Source organism: Pinus tabuliformis, chromosome X (assembly GCF_031772625.1).
Source record: "Pinus tabuliformis cultivar Carrire ecotype Pingquan chromosome X, CPIR1, whole genome shotgun sequence".
Lineage (NCBI taxonomy): Eukaryota > Viridiplantae > Streptophyta > Pinopsida > Pinales > Pinaceae > Pinus > Pinus tabuliformis.
The window spans coordinates 1,723,441,827-1,723,455,680 of record NC_142308.1 but is presented as its reverse complement, the minus strand read 5'-3'; the positions used below and the strand labels follow the sequence as shown (position 1 = coordinate 1,723,455,680).

The following is a 13,854-nucleotide window of genomic DNA, read 5'->3' as shown; positions in this document are numbered from 1 at the left end:
CCTAGCCCTAAAAAAGTGGCACAAAATCTGGGGTCACTGGCTCAGAACTAGCTGAAAAAGTCCCTAGTCATTGGCATCCCCTTGCTGTGGAAGTTATTGGAGGGTCCTAGTCACTAGCATACCCTTGCCGTGGGAGTGATTAGAGGGTCCCAGTCGCATGCATGCCCATGTCATGGGAGCGACTGAGGCTCTAGGTCAGTAAAATGTCAAGTTACCTTAGGGGTTGGTCACTTAGAAGGGTTGGTTGGCTCCTAAAGGTTTTGTAACATGTGTAGAAGGTCAAATTGGTTGTGTTTTGTTGGTTCCACTTCCTTAACTGTACATGGGGAGTTGAATCAGATCATAGTAGTCTCTTGTCACATGTTTACCCCAGTGGGCTGGTTAACCTGGGTAAATGTGAGAGAAGGGTCTTATAAAAACCTAACTAAGATTAATAATAATAATAAAAAAATAATAATGAAAAAAACAAAATAAATAAATAAATAAACAAGTCAACTGCTATTAAAGTAAAAAAGAAAAGGGTAAAGACACAAGGAGAAAGAGACAAAAAGAAAAGGAAACCAAGAATGCATTTAATTAATTTTATATTTCAGTGAAATAATATTTAACATTATTTTAATCGTTTTTCAAAATTTCATAATGTATGTTGTTTTAAAAGAGACCAAACTCCTTCAAGAAAATGTTTCATAGTCAAAGTTCGCATCAATAAATGGAACGAACACTTTAAAAAAAAAATCATTAAATTTTAGAAAAATTTAAAATAAGAAATATGTGCTTGTTCACTATTTATGTAAAAATTCACTTCGAAACGCGTCGACCCTATGAATTCTATGTGATTTCTTGGGAGATCTTTACTTAAAATCATGAATCACAGAATCATCCAATATGAGAAAATATTTTATATATATATATATATTTTAAGTATTTAAAAAAATTAATTTTAAAAGCACCAATATCTCAAAATGTTTTTACATAGATAAAAAAACAATTCTTAAATAAATATTGTTATTCTATTCACCCATGAGGTGTAGAGTAGTTGCTTTGTGTGGGGTTTAATCTCCATCAAGTTAGTGGTTCAAATTTCATGGGGAAAGTTACGGTGAAAGCCAGCTGTGGGGGATAAAAATTGTCTTGTAAGATATCTCGGCTTGAGTGGATTGTCTTGAATGACACAATCCTTGTGACGACATCTTGTAGGTAGATAAATCTCGACCAACACAACATCTCATATGTAAATAGATCTTAATCTAATTACAACATCCTATACATAAATAGATCTCAATGAACACAACATCTAGTAAATAAATAAATCTAAATCAACACCATCCTTATAACAACATCCCATAAACAAATAAATTATCTTACTTTCGTTTAAAATATTAAAAATACAAAACTAATAAATGATAATTATAACATACTTCTTAATTATTATTTATTTAGTCACAATTATCCTAAAATTGTTTTGCCACCAAATTCCTTAATTATATCTCCAAACAAATTTAACTTAAATAAAAATAAATATATTTAAACAGATCATCAAAATTAAATTTATTTTACTATTTCGTTATATAATAATATTATTAGATAAAATCAACAAAACATTATTTATATGATTTAATCAACTTTAATTAATTAACAAAAGCACAATCATACGCCTCAAAGCTTTAATACAATACTATATGCATAAAGTCACACAAGAGACAATCTTTTGTTACAATTGAGTCAAGATCAAACAGTGATAGCTTCTAAAATTCCCCCAAATAAATACAACAATTATCACTCTAATCCTCACTAAGGAATATGATAAGTTTAGCCTCCCTTTCAGAATCCTCATGTGACCGTAACCGGTGTCCGCTCCCTCTAACGCAGGTGGTACCCACTACCCAGCCATATGCACAGTCGACGACTCGTCAAGACCTTGGCAATTTCCGTCGTCCAACGCCAAAACTGGAAAACGCTGACGGTAATAAAAATATTGTCTGACGGACGGACAGACGGATTTTGTGAAACTCTGGGAGGGCGATCGACCATCTCCCAGACTGCACAGCAATCTCAAGCTTCGCCATTCATTCTCCGGGGAATCGAACAGGCGATCTGATGATGATCAATTCGTGGCGATAAATCAGCGGATTTACACGCGTGGAATGCAATTAACGGCATCGCCCCCTTCACTGCTAGGGTTAATCGGCTGATCTGCAGCTGTTTTAAAGATGGGAATGCTGTTTTCCAGACTGTTTGCTTCACTCTTCGGAGACAAGGAGGCTCGCATTCTAGTCCTCGGCCTCGACAATGCCGGGAAAACCACCATTCTCTGTATCCTTAAGCTAGAGTCTCATGTTTGTAAAGGCTTAAATTCTTACCTGAATTTTAATTTTTAAAGGCTTAAATTATTCCCTCACGTTTTAATTTAATTGATCTGGAAGTGTATGGACTTCTGCGGCTTGTTCTGTTGAATGCAAGTCCCAGGTAAAATTTGAATCGTTTAGTGCCGGGGGCAAATGTAAACATTAGTTACAATAGTGTTTGGATTATACCTAAGAGCATTTAATGTCATTGCTGCCTTAATTCATCTCTTAGATCGCCTGCAGATGGGAGAAGTGGTTTCTACAGTTCCAAGTAAGTATCTTCAGTCCTCAGTGCCTTTTATAGTTTGGGATGCGCTAGCGGTAAATTTTTCCCTTGGAATGCTTGGCGTGCTCGTGATAAACTATGAGAAATTGGGTTACGTAGAATTTTCTACTTGTTCAATTTGCAGCACAACAGTTATCAATGCTCCCCCATTCAAACTCTTCTGTAAAAGCCAGAGAAGTTAATGCGAGGATCTAGATCGATGTATATAACCCCTCTTTTATGTGAATAGAAAAACGTGTTTACATTCTCCAAGATTCGTTGTTGGCAAATAAATTGGATGCTACGCTCATCTTAATTGTTTTATGCCCCATGTATAAAGGCTGAGCCCAGCACCGACTGTCGCATGTGAGAAACACTGAAATTGCATCGATCTACCACTGAATTACGTCTGTTACAGTCGAAGACAACTGTAACTATTTAATTATGTATCGAGTTAACATTTCTTAATGTTGCTCCAAAGCTTCTTAACTATCTGTCGACTACTTTCGTCTCACCTGCAAATTGATAGGATTGTTGCCGTGTGAAGTTGGTTTCGCTTTCAACTAAGCTCAGTTCTTACTTAATTAGAGTGAAGTTATGATAAAAATGTACCGGATGTAACCCTTAAAGGAGTAGATTACATAAATATAAATAAATGTCTTGAAATACCCTGTGAGTTTCTTCAAGAGAGTAAGGAATTCTGTAGCATTTAATCAATTTTAGTTGATTCATCCTTAATAAAATAGGTTAACAAAATGCTTCTGAAATATATAAAACTCTATGGTAAGCCTATTTTCAGTTATCCTCTTGCCTAAATTGGGCCTTCAGCAGTTTTTTTCTAAGGAAAACACCTTGCATAAAAACCTTTTTCTAGTACTTCCAAGGAAAAGACCTTGCAGAAAACCTTTCCCTTACTAAACAGGTTAAACTGTCAGCCCTGATTATGGATCCTAACCCCAAGAAGATCAAGAGAGTCGAATTAACCCTGGCTCATGACTACTTGAATTAACCCTCAAGGCTGGGCCTTGAGCAGTTTATAGTAGCTCTTGGTTTAGTTTCATTATTGTTTTTTGTAGTGGTGACTTTTGAAACTGTTATTCTAATCAATTTTTATTAGAGAGTACAAATTTAGTTATTTAAGTTATGCATGGTACTCCGGGAGGAACTTTGCTTGGGCTCATTCAATGTACAATCAAAATTGATTTAGAATTTTAAAATTTAAATATCTAGAATGATGTAGTGAATTGTCGGACATTGTAAGCAGTGTGATTATTTATTATATTATTAGGATATTGATATGTTTCAAAGGTTTCTAGAACTGCAGGCTTAGTTGTCACTATTTAGAAAAACGTTTATTAATCAATTGCATGCATAATTTACAATTCCATTGTTTGTTCCATATACTCTGCTTTGCATTGTCATCTATATGAGATATATTCTATGTAGTTTGACGTTATTAAATTTGTTAAACTGTTGGCCATTTTGTGGATGTTGCAGCAATTGGATTCAATGTTGAAACGGTCCAGTATAACAACATCAAGTTTCAAGTGTGGGATTTAGGTAAGCAGTTTTTTTGTTAAGACATATTAAGTCTGTATGTTGGACTGAATATCTTTTGCAATATCACAACTAAGGGGATCTTGGTTAGCACCATTATATCTGATGTTATAGTTGAAAAGGGCATTTTTTTTCCTACTATAATTTTGATCTCGTAATTTGAAGCTATGCCACAATAGAAGTGGATGGATTTCGGTATTAGATTCTACATACTTCTATTCTCAGTGAGGAACTCTGGTTAATGTTGGTATAATTTTGTGATCTGATCAAAGATTCTGTCTCTGCGACTGCTGTGCTCTGAGTTGACTTTTCCTATATTACAATCTATACAAACAGTGCATCCTGCATGTGATCCCTTATACATGTTTGTTGTAACGACATACATATGCTGTTTTAAGTATTTTTGCTAAGTTACTGTATCTGTTTGGGTAGGTTCCAGGATCTGCAGATCCAGATATGCCTAGGATCCAACCAGTAATACGGATCTGGAACGGGATCCATCTAGGATCCAGCCAGGGCACAGTTTGGATCCAGCTATGATAGAGATTCATATCCAGATCTGACATGAGATCATTTAGTCTGCCATTGCGTCTGAGAATTTCTTGTCATTTCCAGCTTAAGTCAACTAAGTTATAATTGTCACGTCAGGCATATGATGTTCATAATGATAGACTGCCTAAATCCAGTAGCTAATCTCATGCATTAATAATCTGTTACTAAAGAGTTAGTGATGCTTCCAGATTCAACGACCTTAGATTTTCAGCCTTGCTAGTTTGTTTCTGCAGAATGCCTGTAACTTCTGGATTTGGTCTCATGTCAGTATGCACTAATCATGGTTGAAATAATACTAATCCAGCAATTATGCACTAACATGACTTCAGTTTTAATAAAGGCTGAGACATAGTTCCTGCTGTATTTCTTACTGCAGAGCTGCCATACAGGTCTAGCTGAGGCCAAACTTTCATGGAACACACATATACACATGCTCATTCCGGGCAGTGTCATATCCAAACTTTCCAAAACTATTTTCTCTCCGTTTGTTAGGGTCCTAACCTTCCTAATCCTTAAAGTAGATATAACACTATGTATTGTCATGTAATGAAGACCATCATTAGCAAACAAGGCCTATCTAGTATTGTGAACACAACTATTGTAAGAAGGCTTACTAGTGTTAAATTTTGCAATTTTGAAATTAATTATCTTAGATCTTCAACCTTTAAGTGCAGACAGTAACCAATAACCATATAGAAGACAGTCAATGAACAGTAAGACAACAGATTTGGTCCAAGACCAGGGAAAAACCCCACTGTGGGGGAAAACCTTTTAAGAATATTCTTCTATTAGATCTTCATCAAATGTTCAGCAGAGATACATAAGCAGAGTACAAAACCATTTTCTCAATGACAGCAACATTACCCCTTTAGGACAGATCTTCTGAAGTGTGAGATCTGATCACAAATGTAGAATAACAGATCCTTCAATCCTTCAGCAAAGATTACAAGTGCGAGAAGAAGATTAGCTTTCACGAATGAGATAGACAAGTCTCCAGATGCGTGCTAGAAATCCAAGACAATACGCCTTCACAATAAGATGATCTGGCCACAAATAATAAGTAAATATCCTCCAGGTGCGAGAGGATGAGACTTGTAATATGAGATCTGCAAAAACTGATACAAGGGAGATCTGCCACCAATGATAATACAAGATAGAGATCTAGCCAATAATATGAAATCTGTCAAACAATAATGCAAGAAAGAAATCTCCAGAAATGCAAGAGAGAAATCTCCACTAGATCTGCCAATGATGAAATGAAATAACAGGCTTCCAATAAATCTGCTAACAGTGAGAGAGATAAAATACTGATGCAAGGGCTTTATCACCAATGCAAAAGAGATCACCAGTGATGATAAGAGATCTGCCACTGATAATCAGATCTGCCACTGATAATTAAAGATCTGCCAATGATGATAAGAGATCTTCCACTGATAATCAGATCTGCCAATGATGATAAGGGATCTGCCACTGATAATCAAATCTGCCGCTGATGATAAGAGATCTGCCACTGATAATCAGATCTGCCAATGATGATAAGAGATCTGCAAATATGCAATAGATTTGCTACTGATAATAAGAGAGATAAATTACTGATGTGAGGGCTTGATCATCAATGTGAGAGCTAGATCACCAAAGCGAGAGAGAGAGAACTCGATGTGTTGCAAATGAAGGCTTCTCTTCAATATATAGAAATCTTTGAGGCAAAATCCCTTCCTCAAATTAAGTGTTTTGGAAGCTCCTAGAGTGATCCATTCAAATTAGATAACTTAAGTGATTTTATTTTGCACATGTCTAATTGCTTTATAAAATATTTTTGAAATAACTTTTGCTCTTATGAAAAATAATTTGCTCTTGAGAAATAATTCGCTTCAAGGGTGAAAGGGGTTAACCACATAAAGTGATTTCTAGGGAAATTTCTCCATAATTGCTCAAAATTTCAACACTCCCTCTCAACTAGGCAGGAATTTCCATCAATAAAGCCAAAACTGCTGTACCTGTCAAATCATCATCATTCATGCTAGATATTCTCGAATCTAAAGAAGAATACTCATGGTAGGGGAGCTAATTCTACCACCCTGAATCCAATTTCAGCCAAATAAATGCTAAGAAACCTTCACCAGGGAGCGTCACGCTTCAACCTGGTCCAAATAATCATCGGGGAGCCAAATGCTTCCAGCTGGCATCAGGTAGTCACATGCTACAACCTGGAACAAATACCATTGGGGAGACTCATGCTACCACCCATAATGAATACCGCTCAGTCAATAAGGCTAAGAATCCACAATAGCTCAACTCAAAGGCTAAGAATCCACAATAGCTCAGCTCAAAGGCCAAGAATCCGCAATAGCTCAGCTCAAAGGCCAAGAATCTGCAATAGCTCAGCTCGGCTAAGAATCCATGCTGTTCAAGAACACCAACATCTTCAAACTTGAGCAAGATACAACTTACCATCACTGGTAAGGATCACCATATGTTAATTTTAGGTATGTTCTATGCTTAGAGCAATTTATTTCAATTTTCACAGTTAGCTCAATATCTTTTCCATATTAGCAATCACATCAACATTAAAGTAAACTGCAGATAGAACATAAACATAAATTGCAGAAGACAAGCCAAGACAAGAGGACGCAAGATGTGGCGCTAGCCAGGGACAAACCCCAATGTGGGGAAACCCTTGATCAATTCTTTTTATATGTTTTTCAATAGTTCAGCAGAGAGAGAGAGATAGTACGTTTACAACAGAAGTCAACACTTTGACTTATCTAGATAAGAGCATAGATCATCTCTAAGAAGATGATACATGAGATCAGTTGAAGACATGCTACTTCAACTGATTCTCCAAGGTGACTCCTTCACCTATCGTTGTGCTGCATTTACAACAAGCAAGCAAGATGCAGCCAACACATAGGTCAGTATGGCAACATGGTGCAATAATGGCACATAATGCAATACAGTGATGGTTACAGTCATGATTAATTAAGCGTGATGATGGGTGCAGCATGGTGCAGCGCGGTGAGTTGCACCATGCTGCACCCATCATCACGCTTCATTAATCATGACTATACCCATCACTGTATTGCATTATGTGCCATTGCTGCACCATGTTGCCATACTGACCTATGTGTTGGCTGCATCTTTCTTGCTTGTTGTCCCTAGCATGCTTGTTGTCCTTAGCATGCTTGCTGTTGCATGATAGCTGTCCCTTGCATGCTAGCTGTAACATGCATGCTTGGTGTATTTGCTGCTAAGTGCCATACAACTGTGCCAATGTTAGTTAGTTGTCCCTTGCATGCTGCTCTCATTCGGAGACAGATGCTTTGGCAGTGCCAGCAGTTCCCAGCAGTTCCAGCAATTCTGGTTGTTCCCGGCAGTTCCGACTATTCCTGGCAGTTCCGACAATTCTGGCTATTCTGGCTATTCCCGACAGTTCCGGCAATTCCCGACAGTTCCGGCAATTCCCGACAGTTCCAGTAGTTCCAACTTTTCCCGGCAGTTCTGGCAGTTCCCGACAGTTCCGACAATTCCGGCTGTTCCATGCAGTTTCGGCGATTCCGACAATTCCGGCATTTCTCAGCAATTTTGGCTGCTCCCGGCAATTCCGGCAATTCCGGCTGCTCCCGACAGTTCCGGTAGTTCCTACTTTTCCCAGCGGTTCCCGGCTGTTCCTGGCTTCTGCCCTCTGGATTAGGGCAGCATTATCCCTTAAGATCTCTCCTCCTACTAAAACCCAAACACAAGTAGAGAGGAAGAGATCCCAAGTGTGTTGAAATGACTGGAAAGCCACCTCTATTTATACTAAAACGTTGAGCACAAGTGGGGTTTATTTGGTTGCTGGCCAACCTTTACGAATTGTTCCATAACACAAATAAATTCATATCTCCATGAATAATTATCAGAATCGGATGATCTTTAGATCAATCCTACACAATGTTGCACGAAGCGGGAGCGAAGCGGAAGCGTTTTTTGGAAGCGGGGATGCCGAAGCGTCATTTTCCAAAAATCTAAGAAGCGAAGCGTCCGCGGAAGCGTCTGCTATATATATATATATTTATATTTTTTTGCATTTATACTCAAAACAAACATCCCAAATACCAAATTAATTGTAGAAGACATGAAAACATGCATATTTTTGCATAAATCAAGATAGATATGGCATCCATGATTCCATTGTAGTTACTAGTATGTACAACAATCATCTATATTCTAGCTATTACAAACATACATCAAATTTTTAAGCATATTATAAAACATAAAACATTTAAGCATATTATAAAACATAAAACATAGAGCATATTATGATTTATCTAGCAAGTGAGCAACTGTCAACATTTGTCATGTCCAAAATTCAAATAATAATGTTTACAAAATATGTCACTTGGTCACCACCAAGCCAAAAAGGTTCAAAATTCAAATTCACAAGTCTACAAGTCTAATGAGTAATCTATGACAAAAAGTAGTAGATTGTGAATATATCTACTAATCTCTCCTCCTTCCACCACGAATAGAACGTGGTGGCGGGCCTCCACGTGGTGGCAATGAAGAAGATGGTGCCTGTGGAAGTCGTGGCACTGAAACTAATGAAGAAGAACCCCTTGCTGTTGGTGTTGAACCATGGAACCTAGGAACCAAGGGACCAGATGGGGGTGGGGGTGGCATATCAACACGGTCATCATCATCCTAGAATCGCTCAAAAAATTCATGCAAAAAAAAAACACTAGTTAACAAAAAAATTAAAAACATGAATTAGAGAAATGCTTTATAAGGGAAAATTGGAAAATTCATACCACAATGGACATACCTGGATAAGAGCATCCTCTAATTGCTCTAATCGCAACACTCCATCCTCCAAATTGGGCTCCTCTGGATTCTTGTCCCAAATCAACAAGTCTTTATTAGACTTTGCATCTTCACAGTAATGGGACAACAATCGCAAGTTGTAATGAACATAAACCAAGCTCTCTGCCCGGTCTAAATTCAACCTGTTCCTTTTAACACTGTGGGTGAAAGAATAAGAGCTCCAACACCTCTCTGCAGAAGAAGTGTTTACCACCTGTGATAGCACCCGCAATGCCAAACTCTGTAGAAGTGGAGTACCCCCTCCATGCATGTTCCACCACTCGAGCAGAAAAAGTCTCTCGATCTTTAATTGCAGGCATGCTCCCAAATGGACCAGTGTTGAGCGTATAGTTGCTCACCTGTCTCCGTACCAATGCAGCCTCCTCCTCATCAGGGATTAATTTACTCAATGCAGCCATATATTTTTTGTGAACCTCTTGATCTTGGTGTGGTTTTCTCCTGCTCCCCCCCAGGTGCTGGTGTTGAAAGCCATGATGGATGATAGTATTTAGGTGTCAAAACATATGCTAATGCATGCAATGGAACATTTAGCATTTCCCATCGGTTTTCCACCTCTACACGAATATAATTGTACAAGGTGGTATCTCTAGGCTCAACAATGTCTTTAATCTGCCCCAACATGCTATCCATTTGCTCATACACCTCCCCAATTACTGGTCAATCTGAATCTGCAAACTTGATCATGTAATAAATTGGTTTGGTGAATTGCAAAACATATTTAACCTGTCCCCAAAAGTAACTGTCAAGAACAGTGTCCTTGACTGCATTAGCACCATCTATGTCAGTGTTAATTTCATCCCATGTTTCAGCACACATCAGATTAGTTAAAGCTTGTCTCACCTTCACTAGCCGCCTAAAGGTGAGGTAATAACTAGCAAATCTTGTCTTTGCAATTTTAAGCAACTGCAACTTGGAGTAAGTGCCATAGAAGTAGTTTACCCTTGTATGCCCTGTGATGAATTTAATGAGCTGCTTCCCTCTCCTGTAAACCTCAGCAATCCACCTACATTCTTTGTGTTTCACAATATCATGCATCAAAAGGTTCAATGTGTGAACCAGGCACCCAGACCAAAAGATGTGTGGATGAGTACGCTCAATAATTTTTCCTGTTGCCTTACAATTTGCTGCATTATCTGTGATCACTTGAACCACATTATTCGGACCAACATCTTTGATTGATTTCAATAGGAGATCTGCAATGTTTTGTGCAGATGCAGTGATGGAGGAGGAGTCATGACATGCAATAAATACTGCACCACTAGAAGAAACACCAAGAACATTTATCAAATGTTGGTTTCTAATATTTGTCCACCCATCTGATACAATGGATACCCTAGAATCTACCCACTCATTTGTAAAACATGTCAAAGCTCTTTGAACCTTAGCTTTTTCTCTTTCTAATAACACTGTTCTAGCTTTCTCATAGTTGGGGGCCTTGTATCCTTTTGGGGCTTCATTGATGGCCTTTACCATTTCATGCCAATAGGGAGAGCGAAGCACATTGAATGGTACACCGCAAGCACAAAGAAAACGGACTATCTTTCCATCCACATCATCCCTCCCAGCAACATTAAGGAAATCCCCTATTGTTCTTCTACCTCCAGAGTTTGCAGAAGTACCATGAGGAGATGAGCAACTACCAAATTTAGAGGTTGCACTTGATTCAGAATGAGTTTTTTGTTTCTTGTTTTTTTGTTGTGCAACCATCTCTATTTGGATGTATTTCTTCTTTCTTCAGTTGAAATGTTTGGGCAAATTTGTACCCCCACAGGACCCTTTTTTTCATCACTGTCCAGCACCCCACAAAGATGCCTCCTCAGACGGGTATATGAACCACAATATGGTTTTCCTCCATGACAACCATGAGGGCACACAAATTTGTAAGATCCACCACCCTTTCCCCCATCAAGTTTGGTCACATAGTTCCACAAGGGTGTTGATGTAGCTTTCCCATCTTGTGTTTCAGTGTCCCCTTCAGGTTCATCCCCTTCCTCTTCAAACCCTTCCTCCTCATCATACATTGGGTCACTCCTATTGGGACCATCACCACTGTCCTCTTCTGTTTCTTCCCTTCTATTCCTATTCACCTTTGCCATCATTAAAACCAAGAGTGGAATGATACATAGAAGCCAAAAGAACACCATCTTGGAATATGGATATAGGTGGTGGACAACCTGTAAATAAAGGAGCAAGTAGAAACAATGGGAAAGAGTAGGAGAGGGAGGAGAAAAATACAAAAAAATTGTCAAAAAAACAAGGGAGTTTGGGGTTTGAACTTACCTCTTTAGCTCTTGTAGATGAAGTCCTCCAAGCTCCTCCTCCTTCTCCTAGCTCCTCCTTCTTCACTCCTCCGAGCTCTCCTCTCTTCTCCTCTCCTTTCCTCTCTTCTCTTCTCCTCTCCTCTCTTCTCTTCTCCAACTCTCATAAACTCAAAGTGAGAAAATGAGGAATGAATGGGGGCTTTATTCTTTTCATTCCTCACTTTAACCTCACTCTAACCTCACCCTAACCCACCCCCTTAATGCTGAGTTAACATAACTTAAAAAAAAATTAAAAAAAGAGTGTCTTTTTCCCTTGCGCGTGCCCTGTTTGGCCGAAGTGTACGGAAGCGTGCGCTTCCTGCTCCGAAGCGCCGCGCTTCTGAGGCCCGAAGCGCCGTACGAAGCACGCTTCGGAGGCATGGAAGCGGCGCTTCCGTCCGGCGCTTCGGAAATTCCAGGAAGCGGCTTAAAAAGCCAAAGCGCCGCTTCCGAATTCGGAAGCGCCGCTTCCGATGAATCTTCCTAGGCGCTTCTGTACGGGACGCGCTTCAGAGCTTCGAACCGGGGGGGGGGGGGCGCTTTGTGCAACACTGATCCTACACCTCTCGATGATAGGGATCCAAGAAAAATATCAGCTTCCATTAATAAAATGACCCACATGGAGTTTGGCCCTAGTTGCCAATTTTAACACTCCCTCTCAACTAGGGAGAACTCCATCTGCTGATCCATATGTCCGACTGTACTATCTTTGTCATCAATGCCCTACACTTCTCTGCTGAGCTTTGCTGAACCATGAAGAAGAAGAATTGATTGAGAATGTCTCATACCATTCTCTACTGACCCGAAGTCAGTTTCATTTGAAGAGAGTGTGTCACATCACTCTTACTGACCTGAAGTCAGTTTTATTGTTCCCAGATCAATATCACAAGAGAGTGTCTCAAACCACTCATACTGATCCCAGATTAGTTTCATTGATCCCAGATCAATGGAGGTCATCCTAGCATAGGGAGTACGGTAGATACATCGACGCATTCATTGATAGTACTACTATGGTCCCTAACCCCATTTCCCTGCTCATTGATCAGATGAGAGGTACTTCCCATGAGTCCCAGACTGCATGGGTAGGATGCCTCGACAGGAGAACTAATCATCTTGTCCATAGGAGAACGAATCATCCTGCCCCACCGTCGCCACAGGAGAACTAATCATCTTGTTCCACAATTGCCATGGGAGAACCAATCATCCCAGCCCACAGGAGAACTAATCATCCTGTTCCATAGTTGCCACGGGAGAACTAATCATCCCGGGCCACAGGAGAACTAATCATCCTGTTCCATAGTCGCCACGGGGTATCACAGGGGAAGGTTTAACCTGTGATCCTGTACATAGTGCACCACTAGGGGAGGGTGAGTCGCCCTGTGGTCGTATGTTGCTCCAGTAAGTACCCCAAGCCCCCCAAAGCTCCTAGAGCTCAATGCATGCAACATGCAGGACCCTTATAAGAAGGTCTCTCAACGACTCCAAGTCGCTCGGGAAAGTCACGGATTTGACCTTTCCCTGGGGCTTTGACAAAATATCTATGACCTGTACATCAGTCTCAATGCGATGGAGCCTCCTCGCTCATCGACTTACCATATCCCATATAAGGCAATATCTGATGTCTATCTGCTGGAGCAATCATCGAATACGGGATTCCTCAATAATCGAATCCCTCCTCTGGTTGTCACAGAGAATCATAGTGGTATTCATCATGTGTACAAAGTTACAAACAACTCACTTAAGAGCTTTTGCAACCACGCAGCTTCACACGAGATCATACTCATAGCTATGTATTCGGTCTCGGCGGTGCTTATAGCAATCGACTTCTGCTTCCTGCTCATCCATGATATCGAAGTAGAACCCAAAGAGAACCAGCGTTGAGAGGTGCTCTAGTGATCCTCCACACTGCCTGCCTCGAAGATATCTCGGAAGATTCTTGGCACCAATCCAGTGAGGCTCAACCAAATATGAGCTC

General features: G+C 39.6%; 1 protein-coding gene across 1 annotated transcript in view; it reads left to right on the top strand.

The window, feature by feature from the left end:
- Positions 1-1,925: 1,925 nt before the first annotated feature.
- The window catches only part of LOC149146657 (ADP-ribosylation factor 1), a 100,801-nt gene continuing 88,872 nt past the window's right edge, over positions 1,926-13,854 (top strand). The window contains exons 1-3 of the mRNA XM_089453255.1: positions 1,926-2,313; positions 2,578-2,616; positions 4,108-4,170. Coding sequence (XP_089309381.1) covers positions 2,211-2,313; positions 2,578-2,616; positions 4,108-4,170 — 205 coding nt within the window. The 5' untranslated portion in view covers positions 1,926-2,210. The remainder of the gene's footprint in view (positions 2,314-2,577; positions 2,617-4,107; positions 4,171-13,854) is intronic.